Source organism: Phaenicophaeus curvirostris, chromosome 28, assembly GCF_032191515.1.
Source record: "Phaenicophaeus curvirostris isolate KB17595 chromosome 28, BPBGC_Pcur_1.0, whole genome shotgun sequence".
In the NCBI taxonomy this organism is placed as follows: Eukaryota; Metazoa; Chordata; class Aves; order Cuculiformes; family Cuculidae; genus Phaenicophaeus; species Phaenicophaeus curvirostris.
In genome coordinates, this window is record NC_091419.1 from 2523525 (window position 1) to 2546993 (window position 23469).

General features: G+C 57.5%; 1 protein-coding gene across 2 annotated transcripts; it reads left to right on the forward strand.

Annotated features, from left to right (window-relative positions):
• The first annotated feature begins 1134 nt into the window (after positions 1 to 1134).
• On the forward strand, positions 1135 to 21496 carry MYO1F (myosin IF). Of its 2 annotated transcripts, none has more exons than XM_069877996.1 (28): positions 1135 to 1271; positions 5472 to 5609; positions 8596 to 8685; positions 9103 to 9197; positions 10316 to 10403; positions 10965 to 11054; positions 11206 to 11337; positions 11415 to 11549; positions 11624 to 11756; positions 12376 to 12572; positions 12706 to 12786; positions 13009 to 13095; positions 13254 to 13340; positions 13621 to 13788; positions 13898 to 13983; positions 14342 to 14423; positions 14528 to 14634; positions 14981 to 15079; positions 15153 to 15297; positions 16202 to 16316; positions 16998 to 17167; positions 17294 to 17439; positions 17869 to 18015; positions 18095 to 18243; positions 18927 to 19010; positions 19144 to 19342; positions 20584 to 20750; positions 21100 to 21496. In XM_069877996.1, exons 1-28 carry the CDS (start codon positions 1269 to 1271, stop codon positions 21174 to 21176), a joined length of 3297 nt encoding a protein of 1098 aa, XP_069734097.1. In that variant the 5' UTR covers positions 1135 to 1268; the 3' UTR covers positions 21177 to 21496. The 2 variants fall into 2 exon arrangements, with proteins under 2 accessions (XP_069734097.1, XP_069734098.1); XM_069877997.1 differs by having other exon boundaries at positions 1143 to 1271; positions 5477 to 5609.
• The last annotated feature ends 1973 nt before the right edge of the window (positions 21497 to 23469 follow it).

A 23469-nucleotide genomic window follows, 5' to 3' on the forward strand; every position in this document is an offset into this window, starting at 1 on the left:
TCATAGAATCGTAGAATCATAGAATCATCAGGTTGGAAAAGACACACCAGATCATCAAGTCCCACCATTCCTATCAATCACTAAACCATGTCCCTCAGCACCTCGTCCACCTGTCCCTTAAACCCCTCCAGGGAAGGTGACTCAACCCCCTCCCTGGGCAGCCTCTGCCAGTGCCCAATCACCCTTTCTGTGAAAATTTTTTTCCTAATGTCCAGCCTGAACCTCCCCTGGTGGAGCTTGAGGCCATTCCCTCTTGTCCTGTCCCCTGTCCCTTGGGAGAAGAGCCCAGCTCCCTCCTCTCCACAACCTCCTTTCAGGGAGTTGGAGAGAGCAATGAGGTCTCCCCTCAGCCTCCTCTTCTCCAGGATAAACACCCCCAGCTCTCTCAGACGCTCCTCTTCTTCTCCAGGCCCTTCACCAGCTTCGTTGCTCTTCTCTGGACTCGTTCCAGAGCCTCAACATCCTTCTTGTGGTGAGGGGCCCAGAACTGACCCCAGGATTCGAGGAGCGGTCTCACCAGTGCAGAGTCCAGAGGGAGAAGAACATCCCTGGACCTGCTGCTCACACTGTTTCTGATCCAAGCCAAGATGCCATTGGCCTTCTTGGCCACCTGGGCCACTGCTGGCTCATGTTCAGTCGCTGTCAACCAACACCCCCAGGTCCCTCTCCTCCAGGCAGTTTCGAGCCAGACTTCTCCTAGTCTGTAGCTGCTCAGGGTTGTTGTGCCCCAAGTGCAGGACCCGGCATTTGGCCTTGTTAACCCTCATCCCATTGGTCTCAGCCCAGTGGTCCAGCCTGTTCAGATCGCTTTGGAGCCTCCCGATCCCCCATCAGATCCATGCTTCCACCCACTTCTCTGTGGAAGAGCCTTCATAGGTTGGCTGGGCACGCATTCTGGAGGAGGGCAGCTCAAATGGTCACCTGGGAGTGGGGAGAAAGGTTTTGTGGAGGCTCTGAGCATCCCTGTTGAGCTCTACCCAGCATCGATGCACTTTCCCAGGAGGTACCCGCAGCAGCCAACTGCAGCAGAGGAGGGGGCATCCTGGGCAGGGCCACCCCAAGAGCCCTCCCCACCTGCGTCCTCCCCACCCCCAGCAAACCAGGACGAAATGAGGAAGTGGGAGGAGGAAAAAAAAAAGAAGAAAGAAATTAGCTGCAATTTGTAGTTGCAGCAGCAACACAAAATCAAAGTGGTCCGGGATGGCCCCGTGTCCTCGGTGACAGGAGCCCCGAGCACCCCGTCCCCAGGGTCAAGACGCAGGAACATCATGGTGAGTGCACCCTGGGGTCCCTCAACTCTGTCTCCTTTGAGCATCCTGGGGGATGTCACCCCTCTTCCTGCCACCTCAGGGCTATCTCAGCCCTGTCCTCTCCTGCACCCATGGTGGCTCCTTGCTGCTTTCCAGGAGGTGCCAGGAGCCCATCCGTGTCCCCACTGGAGAGGCTTGGGGACAGGGAGCAGAACTGGAGCTGGGTGAGGCACTGGGCACAGTGGTGGGGAGCAGCCAGGGGTGGGTGCTGGGTGCAGGGTTGGTGCCTTCAGGAGCTGGATGGAAGCACCAAGCACTGAGGCTGGGCTGACACAGGGTGGTTTTGCTTTTGCTGTCACTGGTGCGGTGCCCACAGCAGAACCCTGGTGTTCCTCTTCCCACCAAGAGCTTCTAGTTTCAGCGCTCATGGTGTCAGAGGGGTGAGGGCAAGGTGTGGTGCCGTGGGGTGGCAGGGGCTGCCGGTGGGAGATGAAGCCCCCAGCCCAGCTCAGGCCAGGAAGGACACTCTGGGTGTTGCACCCAAGGGCTGGACCTTGCACCCTGGCACACGCAGGGAAAAGAGGCTGCAGGCCAAACACGAGGTTGCTTAGAGGGCTGCAGCCAGAGCTGGAAGTTGAGCTGGAGACCAAAGAGGAAGATGAAACCTCTCAAAATTAGGGAGATGCTCAGGCATGGAGTAAGAGTCTGCACAGGGTGGCTGCTGCCATGTCCTCCAGCCTATGGCTCAAAGTGTTGCTGTTCCCAGATGCTGCCACCTCACCAGGAAGGGGACAGTGGCCAGTCTGAAACAGAGCCTTCGCCCACCTACAGTTGTGGTTGTCACCTCTGAGAGGCTGTTCATATGCTGTCCTCCACAAGATGTGTGCACTGCCCCCTCCCCACCACCACCCAAGACCTGAAGATGTTTTGTGGCTTCATGAAGGACCGTGGGGCTACACGGCCACAACCCCAACCCCTGCTGGACCCAGCTGTCACGGTCCACTCATAAGCGGACTCCAGGGCCAGCCCCCATCCCCAAACCCCCATCCCCAAGCCCCAAACTCAGCCTGGGACCTGCAGGGTTGTGACAAAGGTGCATCACCCCGAGCTGCTCTTCTCAAGGCTTCCGGTGGTTTTAAGGTGTTGGCTGCATCTTGGCTTGCACTGTCTCTTGACAAAAGGTGCCACTTTGGGCTTGCAGAGTTTCAGTTGGTGACTGAAACCTGAAATTTGAAGAAAAACAGATGATGTTTTTCAGTTGGTACCACAGGGCTGCTCCCCTCCCTGCCTGAACGATGCTATCGCGAGCAGCGGGTGCATCAACACACCCCAGCCCAGGAGGAGGCTGCGATGGTGACAGTCCCCACCCCGCAGCCCTTGGCTGGGGTGCTCCTGGGGGTCCTGCTGGGGCTCCCAAAGCATGAATCCATCAGTGCAAAGCAGCTGCAAATGGCACCTGGAAGCCCAGACCAAGAAGCTGCTCCCCACTCGGCTTCAGGATGCAAATGTCCTCATGGAGATGTTTGGTCCAGGCTGCCCATCAGTCCCTTTCCCTGGAGACCCCCACGGTGGCTGTTGAGCTGCTGTTCTCTGGCTCATCCCCTGGGACACAGGAGGGGACCGAAGAATTCCTGCCCCAAACCTCTGCAAGCAAATTCAGTTTCATGCCCAGCTCCTGCAGGGATCCTGCCTGCAGCCCCCATCCTGCTGGGCACTGAGCTTGGGCAACGTCGTGGCTTTGAGGGAGCATCGTCCTCTTCATCCAACCCACAAGATCTTTACCCAGCTTAGCCAGCCCTGGCGCTGGGACCCTCCTGCGCCGGCTCTCAGGATGTGCTGAGTAAAGCCAGGCAGCCTTTGTGCTCTCAGAAACAGGGCAAAACCACCCACAGCCTTGCAGATATTTGGGGCAAAACCTTTATTTAAAGCAAGCTGGTGTTTTCCCTGCAGCTGTGCTGCATCAGGTGCCCTCCTGGGCCAAGAAAGCACCTACCCTGCACCCAGAGGAAGAGGAGGTGTCGCGAAGGCACTTGCAGCTTGCTGCTGCCAGCTCTGAGCAGTCGTTTGACTGAAGGAGAAACTCTGGCTGTCAGCTGAAAAACACAGAGCTGGCAATACAGGAAACGCTCAGATTTGTCTTAATTTGGTGCCAAAATCAGCCATGCGAGGCCAGGGTGTCTGCACCAAAGGGCTCAGGGCGGTGGAGGCAGGGGACGGGGAATCGAGGTGTCAGACTCCCCATAGGCTCCTCCAAACTCCCTCCTCTTCTCCTGGAGCACAAGGTTTTGGCCAGGTTGGGTTGAAGCTGGGCAGCTGCTGCAGTCACCCACAGCTCCCTGGGTGACAGCGCGGGAGTCTGGAACGATGACAGACCCTGTCTGCAGTTTTCCAGGCAGCTTTTCTAGGGTTTTAATAAGATGGAGGGGAGGAAGCGGAGGGGAAGGTAAGAAAAGGCTGGAGAACAAGTCTTAGGAGGAGCGGCTGAGAGAGCTGGGGGTGTTTAGCCTGGAGAAGAGGAGGCTGAGGGGAGACCTCATTGCTCTCTCCAACTCCCTGAAAGGAGGTTGTGGAGGGGAGGGAGCTGGGCTCTTGTCCCAAGTGACAGGGGACAGGACGAGAGGGAATGGCCTCAAGCTCCACCAGGGGAGGTTTAGGCTGGACATTAGGAAAAAATACTTCATGGAAAGGGTCATTGGGCGCTGGCAGAGGCTGCCCAGGGAGGGGGTTGAGTCAACTTCCCTGGAGGTGTTTAAGGGACAGATGGACATGTGTTTAAGGGTGTTTAAGGGACATGGTTTAGTGATTGATGGGATGGTTGGACTCGATGATCTGGTGGGTCCTTTCCAACCTGGTGATTCTATGATTCTATGAAAAGGGCCCATAAGCAACAGATAGGAGGAAAAAGAGAAGCTCCTGCACAGTTTCAGGAGACATGAGCAGCCCCAGTCTCTCCTGGAACCCCGGAGCTGACCCAAGGCCATGCATCCAAGGAAAAGTGGTGGGACAACAAAGCCAAAAGCCCTTCCTCCGCCAGCTATGGGGGCTTGAGCTGCACTTGGGGTTTGGGGGGTATGGGCAGTAGTTTGGGTTGCAAAGCCCAGCAGTCCAGCAGGACAGGAGGCAGCTGACAGGAGCAGCATGATGACACCAAGCTGCTCTGCACTAGTGACGGTCCCTCCATCCCCCATCGTGATGGTGCTGGGTTGTGCTGAGCACCCGAGGGTGGGAATGGGGAGCATCCTGCAAAAATCAGGGGCAGGCAGGAGGGTGCAAGGGCCTCAGGGTCCAGAGGTCTGAAATCTTGAGAGCCAACAGGAAAATGGAGCAAAAGGGGAAGAGAAGAAAAGGGAAATGCAAAGAACAAGAGAGTGATGGGGGAGGGAGGAGAAGTGAAATGGGTGCTGGGAGCACTGGGGTGAAAGCAGAACGGCGGGGGCCATGGGACAGGTGCAGAGGAGCAGTTCCAGTACACGGGTTCCGCAGCTGCTTTCAGCAAGATTCCTCCGCAGCACAGAGGACAAGGGGCCTTTGGGAAGTTTTCTTATTGCAGGGTGACATCTTCCCCTCCCCTCCCAGCCCAGGACTCTGTTTAGGGCTTAAATCCCAGCCCAGGGCTCTGTTTGGGGCTTAAATCCCAGCCCAGGGCTCTGTTTGGGGCTTAAATCCCAGCCCACAGCTGGGAAGCGGGTGCTGGCATCACCCTGCGCTGGGAGGAAAGGGCGATGGGGCACAGCCCTTCCTCTGCCCTGGTGCAAAGGGGATGCAGGGGCACCAAGGATGCACAGCGCCGGGGTCATCAGCACCAGCCGCAATTTTCTGCCTTTCCCCTGGGTTATTTTTGCCGCCCCTCTGACTCATCAGCAGAGCTGATGCAGCAGTTGCTTCGTTAGTCCTTCGGTGCCTCCGTATCGGCCTCTGTATCGAGCCAGGGAGATGTTACAAACGTGTCTGCTGGCTGCCAGCGCTCCAACTGCTCCAAGGAGGAAGACCAGTGCTGAGGCAGGATCCAGTCAGAGGGATGGGGCAATGCCAGGGGCAGCAGAGCTGGCATTTTGAGCTTTGTGAGGTCTCAGCGTGACCAAACCACCCAGAGGAGCCTGTTTTGGAGCCACAGCTGGAGTGGGGGCCAGTTGTAGGGGTAACGGGGTCCAGTTCCAGGCCTGGAGCCCCACTTCCATCGGTGGTGGCCCCGGTGCAGTCGCCGTCACCCTCTTCCCGCAGGGCAGCAAGGAGCGTTTCCACTGGCAGAGCCACAATGTCAAGCAGAGTGGCGTGGACGACATGGTTCTGCTTTCCAAGATCTCTGAGGAGGCCATCGTGGAGAACCTCAAGAAGCGTTTTATGGATGATTACATCTTCGTATCCTTCCTGGAGCAGCAGGACAGGGCTGGGGAGTGGCAGGTCTTTGCCAGTGCCTTGGCCAAACTGAGGCTACCCCAACGCTTGCAGGGGGCCCCGTCCCACGCTGTGGTGGGACAAGATTGCAGTCAGCTTGGGGAACGCTGCTGTTCTGAAGCTGAGTTGCACTCAGCAGACACTGCGACTGTGATTCCCATCCTGCAGAGCCCTGGTTTGGTGTTTCCTTTGTGGCCAGAAAGCCCTAAACAAAGAGCACTGAGCAAAGCCCCTCATCTACTGTAGCCACTGCTCCTGCACACTGGAGACCCACCTGCCTGTGCCAAGGGAGCCAAATCCCAGGGGCAGCAGTGGCCGTTGTCCCCTGTCGCTGTCACCAAACCCGCCTGATGCCCACACTGGGCCCTGGCTGCTCTGCACCCACAGCAAATCCAAGCAAACCCTGGATGGACCAGGAGCATCCCTGCAGATATGGGGAATCGGTGCCACCCCTCGTTCTTCACTGATCTCAGGACAGGTGGGACACCAAGAAGCGCCAAGTTGCGCCAGGGCAGGTTGAGACTGGATGTTAGGAAAAATATCTTTATGGACAGAGTGGTGAAGCCCTGGCAGAGGCTGCCCAGGGCAGTGGGGGAGTCTCCATCCCTGAAGGGGTTCAAAAATTCTGTAGATGTGACACCTTTGGGCAAAACAGGTGCTGAGAAAGCGTTCTGAGGTCTTTCTACCTGTGCCCTTGGGGCTGGGAAGCATGTGCTTGTCCCTAGGTAACTAGAAGTTTTAATCTGAGCAGTTTGCAGGCTATGGACAGACCTTGCTGTAATCTCAGGGGTCTGCAGGCTCTCACCAGCCCCTGGCTTAATCTGAGGGGTCTGCAGGCTATGGACAGACCTTAGTTTAATCTGAGGGGTCTGCAGGCTTTCACCAGCCCCTGATTGCCCTGAAGGGTCTTGTGCCCATCAGACAGCGAGTGGCAGCGTGCAGGCAGGCAGGGGCCAAGGGTCCCCAGGGCAGCGGGTGGCAGAGACGCTGCCCTCCCACACCACGGCTGCAGAGCCCCAGCTGAGAGAAACCAGAGCCCCTGCTCTCCAAGCCCGTCCTGCATGCCAAAGCTGTGTAGAGCATCCAAATTTTGCAAGAAACATGCCCTTCCCTCCCCTTTCTTTGCTGGTCTCTGAGCTCTCCCTCAATCAGGGCTGTGGTGCGTGGCCAGAGGTCAAGAGCAAGCGGGGCAGGTTTTGCTGTGGCCAAGTGTGAGCTGCCAGATGTGGGATTTGGTGAGGGGTCGCAGGGCTTGGCCAAGCTTTAGGGGACAGCAGGACAGGCAGCAGCACCTCAGGGAGGTTTGCAGCAGCGTCTCTGAAATGCTTCTGCCAGTCGTGACTTAAGTCCTACCCAGTCCTTCTATTAGAGCCTGGGTCCTGCCAAAAACCTCACCAAAACTGATCCTGACTGCTCATTTTGTGATAGAAATCCTGAGAGCTGCCTGAACCCTGGATGAGAAGCTCTTCCAGGCTGTAGAGACATGACAGCATCCCTGAAGGTGCTCAAAAAATGTGTAGATGTGGCGCTTTGGCACATGGTTTAGCAGGCACAGTGGTGTTGGGCTGATGGTTGGAGTGGATGAGCTTAGAGGTCTTTTCCAACCTTAGTGATGCTAAGCCTACATGGGATGGAAAACTCTCACCCTGCCTGGTGTTGTCCCCACTGGGTCATCCCCCAGCCCAGATGCTTGGTGCTCTCGTGGTGCAGGTGGTGAGGTGTCCTCCTGTGCACGATTCCAGGAGCTGAGCCCTTGCCTTGCTCACCCCACACCTACTTGGGGATGCAGCTGGCTCAGCACCCCAACATCATCACACACGCTTCGCCTGCACCCCAGCTCCAGCGGGCAGGCAGCTCTGGTGAGGATAAGGACAAACTCACTGCTGTGCAGAGCAGGGCACAGCAAGGAATCGACTGGCAGTGGCGCTGAGATGGAGCTGAGCCACTCGCTCACACCATCGTGAGCGGCTGTGGTTTCCCTGAAGATGCAGCTCTGTCCTTACAAGGCGATGCTCTGTCCCCACCGGTGGTGACGCAGCCATTCTACCCACTCTTTCAGCAGCCCTGGGGCTTTAAATGTGTTTAGGGGTTGGCTTTGGGGTTGGCTGTTTTATTGTTTTTGAAGAAAAAAATACCTCACAGAGCCTCTTTCTTCCTTTTTTTTCGGGCTGCTGTGCACAGGGCCTCTGTCTGGCCATGACTCAACCCCCTGCACTTCTGCATTTCCCAGAACCCCCCCCCTCTTCCTGCCTTCGACTGCTCTCCCTCCTCCCCTGCTGTCAGGTGGGCTGAAAATAGGACAGCAAGGTCCCCCAGCTCCCTTCTCCCCGGCATTTGCGCTGGGATGCTGAGGGCTCAGCCCCGTCCTGCATCACCAGGCACAGCTCCCTGCTTTTCCGTTCCTCTGCCCACACCTGGGGGACTCAGGGATGCTGCAGGCAGGGGCTGAGGGAGCTGAAGTGCCTGGGTGGCCATGGAAAGGCAGGAGCCGGCTGTTTTTCTCCTCTCCGTGCCTCAGTTTCCCTGCTTGTCAAATGGAGATGGGCTGCTGCTGCGAAAGCCGTAGATGGAGCATGAGCAGATGAGCAGAGGGAGAATGCCGGGAGGCTGCGGGATGCTGGGAACGATGCTTTCGGAGCTGTTCCTCAGAGTAAGGCATCATGTACAAAACTGGGAAGCTGAGAGGATGCTCCTGCTGTAACCTGCACTGGTCCCAATGCAGGGACACACCAGGGCCAAGGGAGCGAAGCAAGAGCACCAACTCATGGCAGCAGCTCTGCCTGCACCTAAGCTGGAAATCCTCGTGGTATTCCTGGTGCAGCTTCCAGGAAGAGGCAGGGGACCCCCCAAACACCTTCCTGCCATTGCTCGCGCTGACGCTGCCTCCCAACGCGGTGAGCGGGGCAGTGGGACATGGGAAAGGATGCACAGACCTTAACCTGCCGCTCAGACCTACATCGGGCCGGTGCTCATCTCCGTCAACCCCTTCAAGCAGATGCCATACTTCACTGACCGGGAGGTCGAGCTGTACCAGGGCGCGGTGAGGCTGCCATGGGGTCGGGTTCCCTGGGTTTAATTTGGCGTGAAACATCTCAGGGGTGTCCCCATCCTCCCCATCCCTTTGGGTGCTACAGAGGTCGGTGCTTCCAAACACATTGATGGTGATTCAACGATGAGACTTGGGAGCAGCTCCACATTCCTGGGAAATTCAGCTTAGAAAGACAAACCAAAGTAAATCAACACGGCAAATTCAGCCTGTGCCACGAGGAGCTCCCCAAGGAGGTGGGGAGAGCCAAAAAAAAAACCCTGACCTCTGCTCATCAGCACATGTTTGTGCCAAGAGACCAATTCCAGCGTGTTCTGCTGCCTCCTGCAATGCCTGGGGAGAGTGATGGGGAGGAGTGGGGGTCTTGCAGCTGCTCTCTGCTCAGCCCTGCTCTCCTTCTCCCCCATTTAGGCTCAGTATGAAAATCCCCCCCATATCTACGCCCTGACCGACAACATGTACCGCAACATGCTCATCGATGGGGAGAACCAGTGCGTCATCATCAGGTAGGGCGCATGTGGGGCGCAGCTGGGGACCCTGTGCCGGTGCCCCCATCTCCCCATGTCTCGGGGCATCCCAGCTAAACGCAGCAGCCAGGCAGTGGCAGCTGAAGCCCAGCAGTGAGGTCCTGGGGGACCCCGAGGGACCCCAGCATCCTGGGTCGTGGGCACCATGGGCTGCAACCAGGTCATACCAGGCAGGGACCGAGCCTTGTGCAATGCGCTTTTCCGGCTGAGTGTTGCAAGGGAAATGGTCAGGATGTGGGGCAAGGCCAGAGACTTCCCCTTGAGGCTCCCAATTCTCCCTTCTCCCCTCCAAAATCCAGCAGCAAGAAATCCAACATCTCCTCCTGGAGCAGCTCCTTGCTCTTTGTACCGAAAACGCCAGCAAATAAACTCTCTAGGACTCGTTCTTTAGTTTTAGAAAGCAAGCATCCTTTCTCAGGCCTGGGCTACATGAGGCAGTGATCTCCACCAAGCATGTGCAAGAGCTGGGACAGAAGACATTTCCCACTTACATGCAGATGCATACATTTTCCCAGAAATATTGTGCATATTCTACTACTTTCCAAGGTCTAATTTTAATGTTATTATGAACTTCACAACAGTGAAATCTCTGCTAATTTGGAGCTGGCTCCGGCTCTGCCTGACCTTGCGTTAGAGATGGGGAAACACTGCAAAAAGAGGGGATTACAGAAGAGACATCTGTTCAGCACAGATCACACTGAATGCAAGATGTTATCATCTTCAAATAATGAACAGTGTCTGGGAAAAACACAGTTTGAAAGAAACCATGCTCTCAGAGGGACATCCTGTCTAACTTCCAAAAAACTACAATTACTTAGATGAAACTGAAGTCTGCTTTGGCTTAAATCAAAAATATTCTACTTTTTTGGAATAGTAACAACGTTTTGTTTCACTCTGGCCCCACGAATGCCCCAAAGCAGCCAGGCAGCTCCGTCCCCAGCATTAGTGCTGCCACATGCTCAGAGTACACAGCAGGAGGGAGGAAACAGCCCCCATAACCCCCCCGTCACACCAGGTCCTGCTCCAGCATCCCACCCTGGGATGGGTGTCTCCAGGGGTGCCGTTTCACGTCTCCTCTGCTTTAATATTTGCCACAGCGGAGAAAGCGGGGCTGGGAAAACGGTGGCAGCGAAATACATCATGGGCTACATCTCCAAAGTGTCCGGAGGTGGTGAGAAAGTACAGGTAAGGCTGGTCCCCTCCCTGCATCACCGCACAGCACTTCACATCGCCACCAGCTCCCCACATCCGATGGTGGCACCAGCTCTAGGGCTGGGGACACCCAAAGCCTGTCTGTCCCCAGCCCTGACACAGGGATTCTGCACTAGGGAGCAGGCATCGAATCATCGAACCATAGAATGATCTGGGTTGGAGGGACCCTCAAAGGCCGTCCAATTCTAACCCCCCCACCATGGGCAGGGACACCTCCCACTGGATCAGGGGCTCCAAGCCCCATCCAGCCTGGCCTTGAACCCCTCCAGGGATGGGGCAGCCACAAGTCCCCTGGGCAACCTGGGCCACCCTCATCATGAAGAATTTCTTCCTAATGTCTAATCTAAATCTTCCCCCTTCCAATTTAAAGCCACCCCCCCTCATCCTATCACACCACGCCCTTGTAAAATGTCCCTTCCCAGGTTTCTTGTAGCCCTTTTCAGGTACTGGAAGGCCACAATAATGTCTCCCCACAGCCTTCTGTTCTCCAGCATGTGGTCCCCTAGCTCAGACCCTCCTTTCCTCTGCCCCCAGCACGTGAAGGACATCATCCTGCAGTCCAACCCGCTGCTGGAAGCCTTCGGGAATGCCAAAACCATACGGAACAACAACTCCAGCCGCTTTGTAAGTCACCAGGGCAAGTGCAAAGGGTCAGGATCTGTCCCACCATTGGTCCTAGTGTGGTGGGACAATGGGGAGAGGAGCCAAGGGCCACAGGGAGCGAGGATTCCTGCTGTCACGGCCACGGCTCTGAGCAGGAGCTGTGCCGGTGCAGGGGAAGTACTTCGAGATCCAGTTCAGCCGAGGCGGTGAACCTGATGGGGGGAAGATCTCCAACTTTCTGCTGGAGAAGTCACGGGTGGTGAGCCAGAATGAGTGTGAGAGGAATTTCCACATCTACTACCAGGTATGGGGAGCACAGAGCCGGCTGGGGCTGCCGCAGGGATCAGGGTTGGGTAACCACAGCCTCTGTTTCTCTCCCAGCTCATTGAAGGGGCATCCCAAGAGCAGCGGCAGAACCTGGGGATCATGAGCCCAGATTATTACTACTACCTGAATCAGTCGGACACGTACCAGGTGGAGGGCACGGATGACCACAGTGATTTCCATGAGACGATGGTGAGTGCCCAGGACAGGGAGTCCCCAAGCCATCTACAGCTGGGAAGGGGCTGACAGGCTCCCCGTGTCCCCAGAATGCCATGCAGGTCATCGGCATCCGGGGTGAGGACCAGCAGCTGGTGCTGCAGATCGTGGCAGGGATCCTGCACCTGGGAAACATCAGCTTTCGGGAGGAAGGCAACTATGCCCGGGTGGAAAATGCAGACTGTGAGTAGCGAACTCTCTCTTGCTCTGCAGGGACAAAACAAGAGGGAATGGTCTCAAGCTCCACCAGGGGAGGTTCAGGCTTGACATCAGGAAAAAAATTTTCACAGGAAGGGTCACTGGGCACTGGCAGAGGCTGCCCAGGGAGGGGGTTGAGTCCCCTTCCCTGGAGGGGTTTAAGGGACAGGTGGACAAGGCGCTGAGGGACGTGGTTTAGTGATTGATGGGAATGGTTGGACTCGATGATCCTGTGGGTCTTTTCCAACCTGGTGATTCTATGATTCTATGACGAGCAGGGATGCTTGCAGAGCCTCTTGGCAATCAGTTGCAAAGCATCCATAGCACAAATCCCCTCGCAGAAGAGAGGTGGCACCAGCATCTTCCCCACATTTAGACATGGAGAAACTAAGGCAACAAGCAGAGCTTAAGTAGCAAGGGGGTGGATGCCAGGAGTTGCTTGCAGTGATTTAGCAGAGGAAGGATCATGTCCCACATCCCCGGTTGCTGCCCCACTGCTGTCCTTCGCCTTTGGCTGGGGCTGGGAGGTCCAGCAGTGGCTGTGGACAGTGTGCTCGGGGCATCTGGGGAGGAGACAGCTCTGACTATATCCCCATCTACCCAGTATTGGCTTTCCCTGCCTACCTGCTGGGGATTGACCAGAACCGCCTCAACGAGAAGGTCACCAGCAGGAAAATGGACAGCAAATGGGGCGGCCGCTCCGAGTCCATCACCGTCACCCTCAATGTGGAGCAGGCAGCTTACACGCGGGACGCCCTGGCCAAGGGGCTCTATGCACGCGTCTTCGACTTCCTCGTGGAGGTGTGTGACCCTGGCAGGCTGGGCTGAGGGTGGCCACAGCACGGAGGGGATGCTCGCCATCCGCTCTCTTGTGCAGCCAGCCCCACCACCCTATGACCTGGATGAAGATGGTACATACTGTCTCTCCCTGCAGTCTATCAACCGAGCTATGCAGAAGCCATATGAGGAGTACAGCATCGGGGTGCTGGACATCTACGGCTTTGAAATATTCCAGGTATGCATTGCTTTGGTGTAGGAATCCAACTGGAGAACGTCCTTTCCTGCTCCCACAGCTAGGAGGGTGGCTGGAGCGAGGGGCTCTTCGCAGTTGATGGCCCCAAGAAGGGTCTCTGCAGCAGCACCCAAAGGCTCTGCTGTTTGGGGTCCCCCCGGTGCAGCAAGAGGAGCAGAAGCCAACTCTGTCCCCTCTTCTCTTTCATTTTGTGGCCTTTTGCAGAAAAATGGCTTTGAGCAATTCTGCATTAACTTTGTGAATGAGAAGCTGCAGCAGATCTTCATAGAGCTGACCCTGAAGGCTGAGCAGGTATGGGAGGAGCTGGGCTGGGGGGTTGTGGGGCTGCACCGGCACCTCAGTTCCTGCACCCACACTGCTGGCTGGTCCCAGCACCACAGCTGGAGCAGAGGGGCTGGAGCTTATCCCCTGGGTCAGGGACCCACCCAGCTCTCCTGCTGCTTCCCCAGGAGGAGTATGTTCAGGAGGGCATCAAGTGGACCCAGATCCAGTACTTCAACAACAAGGTGGTGTGCGACCTGATAGAGAACAAGCTGGTGAGTGGGGTCCTCTCCTCTGGGGGAGGACTTCTCAGAGCTGACGCACGTAGGATGCGGGGTGCCACATGGGCTGGGTGATGCTGATGATGGGTGGCAGAAGCTGGTCTTGAGAGGGAGCATCCTTGGGAGAGCATCAGCAGCTCTGCATCCTTAACCTAAGCTGCGGTCCAGCGCGAAGCACCTTTGACCAGTGCTGGGCACTTGAGCACAGCCAGATGCAGGATTGGGCCCTACCCACAGCTTTTGAACACCCATGGCTTCGCTTTCCCTTCCCCAGAACCCTCCTGGGATCATGAGTGTCCTGGATGACGTCTGTGCCACCATGCACGCCACCGGCGAGGGCGCGGACCAGACCCTCCTGCAGAAGCTGCAGGCGGCCGTGGGCAGCCACGAGCACTTCAACAGCTGGAGCTCAGGCTTCGTCATCCACCACTATGCAGGCAAGGTACGGCGCCCCACACCCCACACCTTGCACCCCACGCCCTGCACCCCTCACCCTACATCCCAAAACCCCAGTCACAGCACACCGGGGCTGAGCTCCCCTTCGCCCCCAGGTCTCCTATGATGTGAACGGCTTCTGCGAGCGCAACCGGGATGTGCTCTTCACCGACTTGATCGAGCTCATGCAGAGCAGCGAATAGTGAGTCCTGGCAGCGCTGCGGTCCTGGGGGCCACCCCGAAAGGGCTGGGGCAGAGGGCAGCATCCTCAACACCTAGATCAGAAAGCTTTACTGATGCTGCTTCTGCCAGAGCCACAGCTCGGGGTGCTCAGAACCCCACCAGCACCGGTGGCATTTCCCCCATCGAGTCCAGCACCACCCATGTGCTGTGGGGCTGGGCAGAGGGGAGCTCACCCACCAGCACCAATCTTGCTCAGTCAAGGGGCATGGGATCAGCCACTGTGCAGGATTTCCCAGCAGCAGAATGTGGAGCTGGAGCTGGTGCTGAGTTCAGGGAGCCAGGCAGCCCTCACACGGGGACTGTCATCTGCCTTTCAGCGGGTTCATCCGGATGCTGTTCCCAGAAAAGCTTGATTCTGACAAAAAGGGACGACCGACCACTGCGGGCTCCAAAATCAAGGTATGTCCCAGAGGCTGTAGGAGAGGAGCTGCCTGTGGGGCAGCAGCCGGGTGATGGGCTTCCACCAACACCTTTAACGCTACAGAGGTCGACCCTTGCAACAGAAACAGGCTAATGACCTGGTGAACACGCTAATGAAGTGCACACCACACTACATCCGCTGCATCAAGCCCAACGAGACCAAGAAACCCCGGGACTGGGAGGAGAACAGGTAACAGAGAGTCCTTGTGATAGAACAGGGAGCCCAGAGAGCCTCGGAAATGGGATCTGGTGATGGGGATGTGGCCGGTATCATCTTTCCTCCAAAAACTGCGCCCCTGGGCTGGTCCCTCTGTGCTGCCCAAGGACCCAGGGGAGCACAAGGCATGTGCTGAGAAGCGTGTGAGGACACATTGGCCCCTCTACATGTATCACCCAGAGGCTCCATCTGAGCCTCAAGAAGTTCTCACACACACACAGCCAAGGGCATCCCAGTGCAAAGGGGTGGCCAAAGGGCCAGGGCAGGTCCCCCAGTGAATTGTCACCCTATGCTGAGCATGTCCCTCCCGGATCCACAGGGTCAAGCACCAAGTTGAGTACCTGGGGCTGAAGGAGAACATCCGGGTGCGCCGGGCAGGTTTCGCCTATCGCCGCCTCTTCCAGAAATTCCTGCAACGGTGAGCGACCCCCTGGATGGGGGCTGGCAGGTCCCAGCAGCCCGGCCATGACTTACGCCCCCTCTCCCGGCAGCTACGCCATCCTCACTCCCGAGACGTGGCCATCCTGGCGTGGGGATGAGCGGCAAGGGGTGCAGCGCCTGCTGCACTCAGTCAACATGGACCCAGACCAGTACCAGATGGGACGGAGCAAGGTGTTTGTAAAGAACCCCGAATCGGTAGGTGGTCCTGCTCTGCCTCATAGCCCAGCACCCTTGGAGGATGCCGCACACAGCTGAGTATAGCTTTGGCCAGCACTAAGGTTGATTTCCAGCACTTGGGGCACAACAACCCTGCGCAGCTACAGACTAGGAGAAGTCTGGCTGGAAAGCTGCCTGGAGGAGAGGGACCTGGGGGTGTTGGTTGACAGTGACTGAACATGAGCCAGCAGTGGCCCAGGTGGCCAAGAAGGCCAGTGGCGTCTTGGCTGGGATCAGAAACAATGAGGCCAGCAGGTCCAGGGAGGTTCTTCTCCCTCTGGACTCTGCACGGGTGAGACCGCTCCTTGAATCCTGTGTTCAGTTCTGGGCCCCTCACCACAAGAAGGATGTTGAGGCTCTGGAGCGAATCCAGAGAAGAGCAACGAAGCTGGTGAGGGGGCTGGAGAAGAAGAGGAGCATCTGAGAGAGCTGGGGGTGTTTAGCCTGGAGAAGAGGAGGCTGAGGGGAGACCTCATCGCTCTCTATAACTCCCTGAGAGGAGGTTGTGGAGAGGAGGGAGCTGGGCTCTTCTCCCAAGTGACAGGGGACAGGACGAGAGGGAATGGCCCCAAGCTCCACCAGGGGAGGTTCAGGCTGGACATTAGGAAAAAAATTTTTCACGGAAAGGGTGATTGGGCAGTGTCAGAGGCTGCCCAGGGAGGGGGTTGAGTCCCCTTCCCTGGAGGGGTTTAAGGGACGGGTGGATGAGGTGCTGAGGGACATGGTTTAGTGTTTGATAGGAATGGTTGGACTTGATGATCCTGTGGGTCTTTTCCAACCTGGTCATTCTATGATTCTATGATTTGGGGTGCTGATGTGCAGGAGAAGTGATGCGGCACAGGGCCACTGGCCGGCCGGGCTCAGCACCCCACATCTCTCCCAGCTTTTCCTCCTTGAAGAGATGCGGGAGCGAAAGTTCGACGGCTTCGCCCGGGTGATCCAGAAAGCCTGGCGCCGTCACGTGGCCATCCGGAAGTATGAGCAGATGCGAGAGGAGGGTAAGACCAGGCGAAGATGGGGACACTAGCACCATGGTGTTCTTTTTGGAGTGTCCTTCACTGGGGCCATCTCAGCTGCTGGAGTGACAGGGAGGGGGTTGATTCACCTTCCCTGGAGGTGTTTAAGGGACGGGTGGATGAGGCGCTGAGGGACATGGTTTAGTATTTGATAGGAATGGTTGGACTCGATGATCCTGTGGGTCTTTTCCAATCTGGTGATTCTATGATTCCATGATTCTGTGAAAGCAGCATCCCAGTAGGACAGAACAGGGAGCCTCTCACTGTCTCGCTCTGCATTTTGTTGCTTTCAAATGGTCAGAAAGGAAGAGCTGAGAGTCAGCATTTGCAGAGTGATAGAAAAGGCCAGTGGTCACCACCTGACCCCATCGTGAGCATTTTCCCACCCTCTCAAGAGTGCAGGGAAAAATCAAGTGGAAACCTCAGAAAGCAGCTGAGTCCCTCCTTTCTTCCCCTACTCAAGGGTTTTTGAGTCCAACCAAGTTCAAGCAGCTCAGATTCCTCCCATGGCATAAAACAAGCCCCACTTCTTGCTGCCACAGTCCACGTGATGGCTCCCACAGCTCCCACGGCCGGACTGGGAGGAAAGGTGGGCAGGGGCTGTGGGCTGAGCCACCACCACAGAGCCCTGTCCAACCAGCATCATTTTGGGGTCCCCCACAGCCTCCAACATCCTCTACAACTTCAAAGAGAGGCGGAGGAACAGCATTAACAGGAATTTTGTGGGTGATTACCTGGGCATGGAGGAGCGGCCGGAGCTGCGCCAGTTCCTGGCCAAGCGGGAGCGGATCGACTTTGCCGACTCCATCACTAAGTACGACCGGAGATTCAAGGTACGTGGACCTGAACAAGGCTTGGGACAGGCCAAGACATGGTTTGTGGTGGCTGCCTTTGGGTGGGTGCCATGTGTGCGGGGCTGCTGCCCCCTAAAAACACCCCCTACTCCTGCCCTTTCCCAGCCCATCAAGCGGGACTTCATCCTCACTCCCAAGTACTTCTACCTGATTGGGCGAGAGAAGGTGAAGAAAGGGCCTGAGAAAGGGCAGATCAAGGAGGTGCTGAAGAAGAAGGTGGAGCTCCAGGCGGTGAGCAGCGTCTCACTGAGGTGCGTCCCCCAGCGTGGGCACCACGGGCTCTGCATCTGGGCAGTCGGGCTTCATCCCTCAGCTCCACCATCCTTCTCCGTCCTCTGGTGTCCCCAGCCAGGTCCCAGCCCCTCGCCTGTGGAGGCAGCAGGGCACGGGGAGGAGGTTGCCCATGGGGTGCTTTTCATGTGTGTCTTTGGAGGCCAAGGAGGTTTCCAGCTAAATCGTAGAATCATTGAGGTTGGAAAAGACCTCTAAGCTCATCCAGTCTAACACTCAGCCCACCACCACCGTGCCTACTAAACCATGTCCTCAAGTGCCTCTCCAAATCACCCTCTAAATCTGCTTGGGGTGGACCCAGGCCCAGCAGGGTCTCCTGGAACCCCCCAACGCTGCCTGGCACCAGCCTTGCCCCACCTGATGCCCCCACACTGGGCTTGCTCCCCCAGCACCAGGCAAGATGATTTCTTCATCCTCCATGAGAACGATGCCGACAACTTTTTGGAGTCCATCTTCAAGACAGAGCTGATCAGCCTGCTGTGTAAACGCTACGAGGAGCTCACCCGCACCAAGCTGCGCCTCTCCTTCAAGGACACGTAAGGATGGAGTCTGGGAGAGGTGACAAAGCAGGATGAGGTCCCATCCACGTGACATCATGGCCCCTCTCTCCCCCAGACTACAGTTTCGGGTGAAGAAGGAGGGCTGGGGCGGTGGCGGCACCCGCAATGTCACCTTCGTCAGAGGACATGGCGACGTGGCCACCCTCAAAGCCGGAGGCAAAACCCTTACGGTCAGCATTGGGGATGGGCTCCCCAGGAACGCCAGTGAGTGCAAGGGCACCTGGGAGGTGGTGGAGGGGGGGTGGGGGCTGCAGGGCACAGCTGGAGACCTGGGAATATCAGGGTGAGCCAGTGAATGCCCCAGCCCTGCAGGGCTTGCATTTCACCTAGGAGGGATTCAATTCTACGTGGGTGATGGGGCAGCATGGGGTGTGGAACTGTTGAAACAGGTCCAGAGATGATCCGAGGGCTGGAGCACCTCTGCTATGAGGACAGGCTCCAGGGAGACCTCAGAGCAGCTTCCAGTACTGAAAGGGGCTCCAGGAAAGCTGGGGAGGAACTTTTTACAAGGGCCTGGAGCGATAGGATGAGGGGGAATGGTTTTAAATTGGAAGGGGGCAGACTTAGATTAGATATTAGGAAGAAATTCTTCCGCGATAACGATGGTGAGACACTGGCCCAGTTTGGCCAGGGAAGCGATGGATGCCCCATCCCTGGAGGTGTTCAGGGCCAGGTTGGATGGAGCTTGGAGCAGCCTGATCCAGTGGGAGGTGTCCCTGCCCATGGCAGGGGACTGGAACTGGCTGGGCTTTGAGGTCCCTTACAACCCAAACCATTCCGTGATTCTATGATTTCGGGGCAAAGGGCTGGGTACAAATTGCAGGGGCAGCCACCCCACCAGCCACCTCTGGGGACCATCACCTAACGGGGGGCTTGTGTCCCCCCAGAGCCCACGAGGAAGGGGGCAACGCAGAGCAGAGGTGGTGGCAGGCGCCCAGCACCCTCCCGAAGTGCCCCACCGGCACCCAGAGGTGAGAAGGGCAGTGCCCAGGGAGGATGCTGGGGAGGAGGGACGGCAGCCTGGATCCAGCCAGGCGGGGGGCAGGCTGAGCGTGGTCCTCATATAATGAACCATCCCTGGCCGGGGGGGGGATAATCTTCCAGGCACCTGCAAGAACGGGGCGCCCCAGTTCTCATGCGGCAATGGCCGGGCTCAGCGGGACACCTACACAGCACCCCAGAAGGCACGGGGGCCACCAGCTACCGTGCTGCCCACCCGGAACACCATCCGCCAGCCGAAGACACGACCCCCAGCCGAGCAGAACATGGATTTCCTCAATGTGCCTGACCAGGGGGTGGCTGGGTAGGTCCTGTACTGGTGTCCACATCCCCTCCCTGGCCCTGTCCTCCACTGCTGCCAGCCGTGGCTCAGTGCTGAGTCCAGCCCTGTTCTGTGCCTTTATCAGTGACCTGGATGAAGGCATCGAGTGCACCCTTAGCAAGTTTGCAGATGACACTAAGATGGGTGGAAGTGTTGATCTGCTGGAGGGTCGGGAGGCTCCAAAGGGATCTGAACAGGCTGGATCCATGGGCTGAGACCAATGGGATGAGGTTTAACAAGGCCAAATGCCGGGTCCTGCACTTGGGGCACAACAACCCTTTGCAGCTACAGACTAGGAGAAGTCTGGCTGGAAACTGCCTGGAGGAGAAGGACCTGGGGGTGTTGGTTGGCAGCGACTGAACATGAGCCAGCAGTGGCCCAGGTGGCCAAGAAGGCCAATGGCATCTTGGCTTGGATCAGAAACAGTGTGAGCAGCAGGGCCAGGGAGGTTATTCTCCCTCTGGACTCAGCACTGGTGAGACCGCTCCTCAAATCCTGGGGTCAGTTCTGGGCCCCTCACCACAAGAAGGATGTTGAGGCTCTGGAGTGAGTCCAGAGAAGAGCAACGAAGCTGGTGAGGGGGCTGGAGAACAAGTCTTAGGAGGAGCATCTGAGAGAGCTGGGGGTGTTTAGCCTGGAGAAGAGGAGGCTGAGGGGAGACCTCATTGCTCTCTCCAACTCCCTGAAAGGACGTTGTGGAGAGGAGGGAGCTGGGCTCTTCTCCCAGGTGACATGGGACAGGACGAGAGGGAATGGCCTCAAGCTCCGCCAGGGGATGTTCAGGCTGGACATGAGGAAAAAATATTTCACGGAAAGGGTGATTGGGCACTGGCAGAGGCTGCCCAGGGAGGAGGTTGAGTCCCCTTCCCTGGAGATGTTTAAAGGATGGGTGGATGAGGCATTGAGGGACATGGTTTAGTGATTGAAGGGAATGGTTGGACTCAATGATCCAGTGGGTCCTTTCCAACCTGGTGATTCTATGGTTCTATGGTCCTTCCCCTCTGCCCAGCTGCCCAACCAGGCAACAGGAGATGCTGGCAGGACAGCATCTCCCAGGCTCTTGCACAACCCAGTTCTCCCAGTTCCTGCACTGGGAAGACCCACCCAAGCTGCAGACACAGAACATCCCATTGGTGGGGGAGAGCAGGATGAGAATGTGGGGGCAGCGAATCCTGCACCCTCCCATTCTCCTTGCAGTGAACACCGTTTCTCCTGCCCCACAGCATGCAGCGCCGCCGAAGCCTGAGCCAGCGGCCACCCCCAGCCGGGCGTCCCAAGCCGCAGCCCAAGGTGGCCGTGCCGCGCTGCCAGGCGCTCTACCAGTACATTGGGCAGGACGTGGACGAGCTCAGCTTCAACGTGGGAGACATCATCGACATCCTGCTGGAAGGTGCCACCAGCCTCCTCCCCTGCCCAGCTTCTCCCCATGGTGTCCCAGGGCTGCGCCGTGCCTGTCCATACCAGGGCAAGAGGGAATGGCCTCAAGCTCCACCAGGGGAGGTTCAGGCTGGACATTAGGAAAATGTTTTCACAGAAAGGGTCATTGGGCACTGGCAGAGGCTGCCCAGGGAGGGGGTTGAGTCATCTTCCCTGGAGGTGTTTAAGGGATGGGTGGATGAGGTGCTGAGGGACATGGTTTAGTGATTGATGGGAATGGTTGGACTCGATGATCACGTGGGTCTCTTCCAACCTGGTGATTCTATGATTCTATGACCTGGCTCTTTTGTCCCCCTTCCCAGATATCTCCGGCTGGTGGAAAGGTCGGCTGCACGGCAAGGAAGGGCTTTTCCCTGGGAACTATGTGCAGAAGATCTGAGCCGGGTGCAGCGTGGCTGGAGGCAAGGAAGGGGGCACCACCCTCCCACCCCACCTCTGCCAAGGCCGTGCGGGAGAGGACGGTGGTGCCTCTGCAGTGGTTCTCCACCGATGCTGGCATTGAGCAAGCGCTTCCCTGTGAGCCACCCTGGTCTGCACTGGTGTCAGCCACTGAATCCTGCAGCTGCTTTTGATGGTGGCAACAAGGACCAGCTCTTTGCTGCTTGTTTGTACTGTGGGAGTGGAACTGATCTGGCGATTCTGGGGTATAAATAGGATTTTTTTTTCATAGCGGTAAACAATCAGACTCAGCAAATCTCACTCTTGAGCCCAGAGTTTGTATTTCACCCTGGAGCTGGCCCTGGGGCAGCAGCCCTGCATGCACGTCCCACATTCTCTCCACAGTTGAACCCTCCAGAGGATGCTGAATGCAGAAACCAGTTCCCCCAAGAACACTGCTCAGGTGTCTGCACAGCCTGGAGTGATTCCAGACCATTCCACATGGCCAGGAGCTCCTGCGGCAGCCACGAGGCAAAGCAGGGCTGGGGTGTCACTGCTGTTCCCAGATTTCCCATAGGAAAAGTTGTGAGGAGCATTCAGCCAAAGGCCACCCAGCTGGAGCAGCTTTATCTGAGGGTGCTCAGATGACCGTGGGGCCCCTCCCTGGTTTGCAGGGTAGGGGGGTCCCTGCCTTCAGTTCTGGAGTTCCCATCCCAGGAAGGACTTGGAACTGTTGGAGAGACTGCAGAGGAGGACACAGAGATGATCTGAGGGCTGAAGCGCTTCTGCTATCAGGACAGGCTGAGAGAGTTGGGCTTGTTCAGCCTCGAGAAGAGAAGCCTTTGGAGACCCTAGAGCAGCTTCCAGTACGGAAAGGGGCTCGAGGAAAGCTGGGGAGGGCCTCTGCATCAGGGAGGGCAGGGATAGGATGAAGGGGAACAGTTTGAAGCTGAAAGAGGGGAGATTGGGATGAGATCTCAGGAAGAAACGTTTTCCTGTGAGGGTGGGGAGGCCCTGGCCCAGGTTGCCCAGAGCAGTGGTGGCTGCCCCATCCCTGGAGGGGTTCAAGACCAGTTTGGATGGGGCTTGGAGCCCCTGATCCAGTGGGAGGTGTCCCTGCCCACGGCAGGGGGGGAACTGGATGGGCTTTGAGGTCTTTTCCAACCCAAACCAGTCCACAATTCGATGACCCTTGGCTGTAGCAGCTCTGGGGCTCAGAGCCCCCTCTCTGCTGTGACCCTGGGCCAGGGGTGCAGCTGGGGTGGAAGGAGGTGTGGGGAAGGAGGGGGGTCTGAGTCCATCCCGGCGTTGCTCCAGCAGCTTTGCAGCGAGGAGGAGATCGAACGGTGCCGACATGTCGGAGCTCGTCCCCGGCTGCGCCGGCGGCCGGAGGAAATGACGACAGCTCGCTGCCGCGCGGCCCTGCTTCAGCCTCACAAACCAGCCCTCCTCTTCCTCCCTCCCGCAGCCCTCAGCAGGCAGGGCCCCCGCCCCAGAGAAAGGGGGATCAGGGGGAGCCCTGTTTCCTCAAGGTGGGGGCAGGACACGCGGAAAGGATGCTGGGATGGGAACCCCTCCCCATGGCCCCGCGCTGCAAACAGCGGTTGGCGAGTTTTTCCAACCCCTGCTGTCCTTGGGGTGATTGTTCCTGTAAATCACAGGGTTTCAGAGCCCTTGCACTGCAGAGTTTGCAGGGAGGGAGGGGCAGGCAGAGCTGCTGGGTTTATTTTAATGAAAAAAAATGGCTTTGGAAACTCGAGGTGGGGGTAGAAAACTGCTTTCTGCACCTTCTTGGGGCTCGGGTCGGGGGCAGCACCCTGGCAGTGGCACCCACTGAGGGGCTCCAAGGGGCTCTAGGGGCTCCGAGGAGCTTGAGGGTCTCTAAGGGGAAGGAGCTTCAGTTGCTCTGAGGGTCCTAGAGGACTTCACAGGGCTTGGGCTGCTCTGATGCATGATCTGATGGACTCTGAGGAGCCTAAGGAAGGCTCAGGAAGCTCCCAGAAGTCCAAGGAACTTGGGCTTCTCAGAGGGCCCAGAGTGCTTGGAAGGGGTTGGGCAGCTTCAAAAGTCTTGGGGTGCCCAGGGATGCTTGGAGGTGTCCAGCACTTCCTAAGGGTGCTCTGAGGACCCCAGGATGATCCAACGGCACCAGGATGCTCTGAGGGCACCTGGAATGATCTGAGAGTCCTAGGATGCTCAGAGGAGTCTGGGATGCTCTGAAGGCCCCTGGGATGTTCCAAAGACCCCTAGGATGCTCCCAGAGCTGGGATGCTTCAAGGCCCCCAGGATGCTCT

Excerpts from the sequence above, each read along its gene's own strand:
- MYO1F (XM_069877996.1), top strand. Across the intron at positions 5,610-8,595 it reads TTATGGATGATTACATCTTC|ACCTACATCGGGCCGGTGCT; the intron begins GTATCCTTCCTG and ends CCTGCCGCTCAG. Across the intron at positions 14,424-14,527 it reads CTGCGGGCTCCAAAATCAAG|AAACAGGCTAATGACCTGGT; the intron begins GTATGTCCCAGA and ends CCCTTGCAACAG.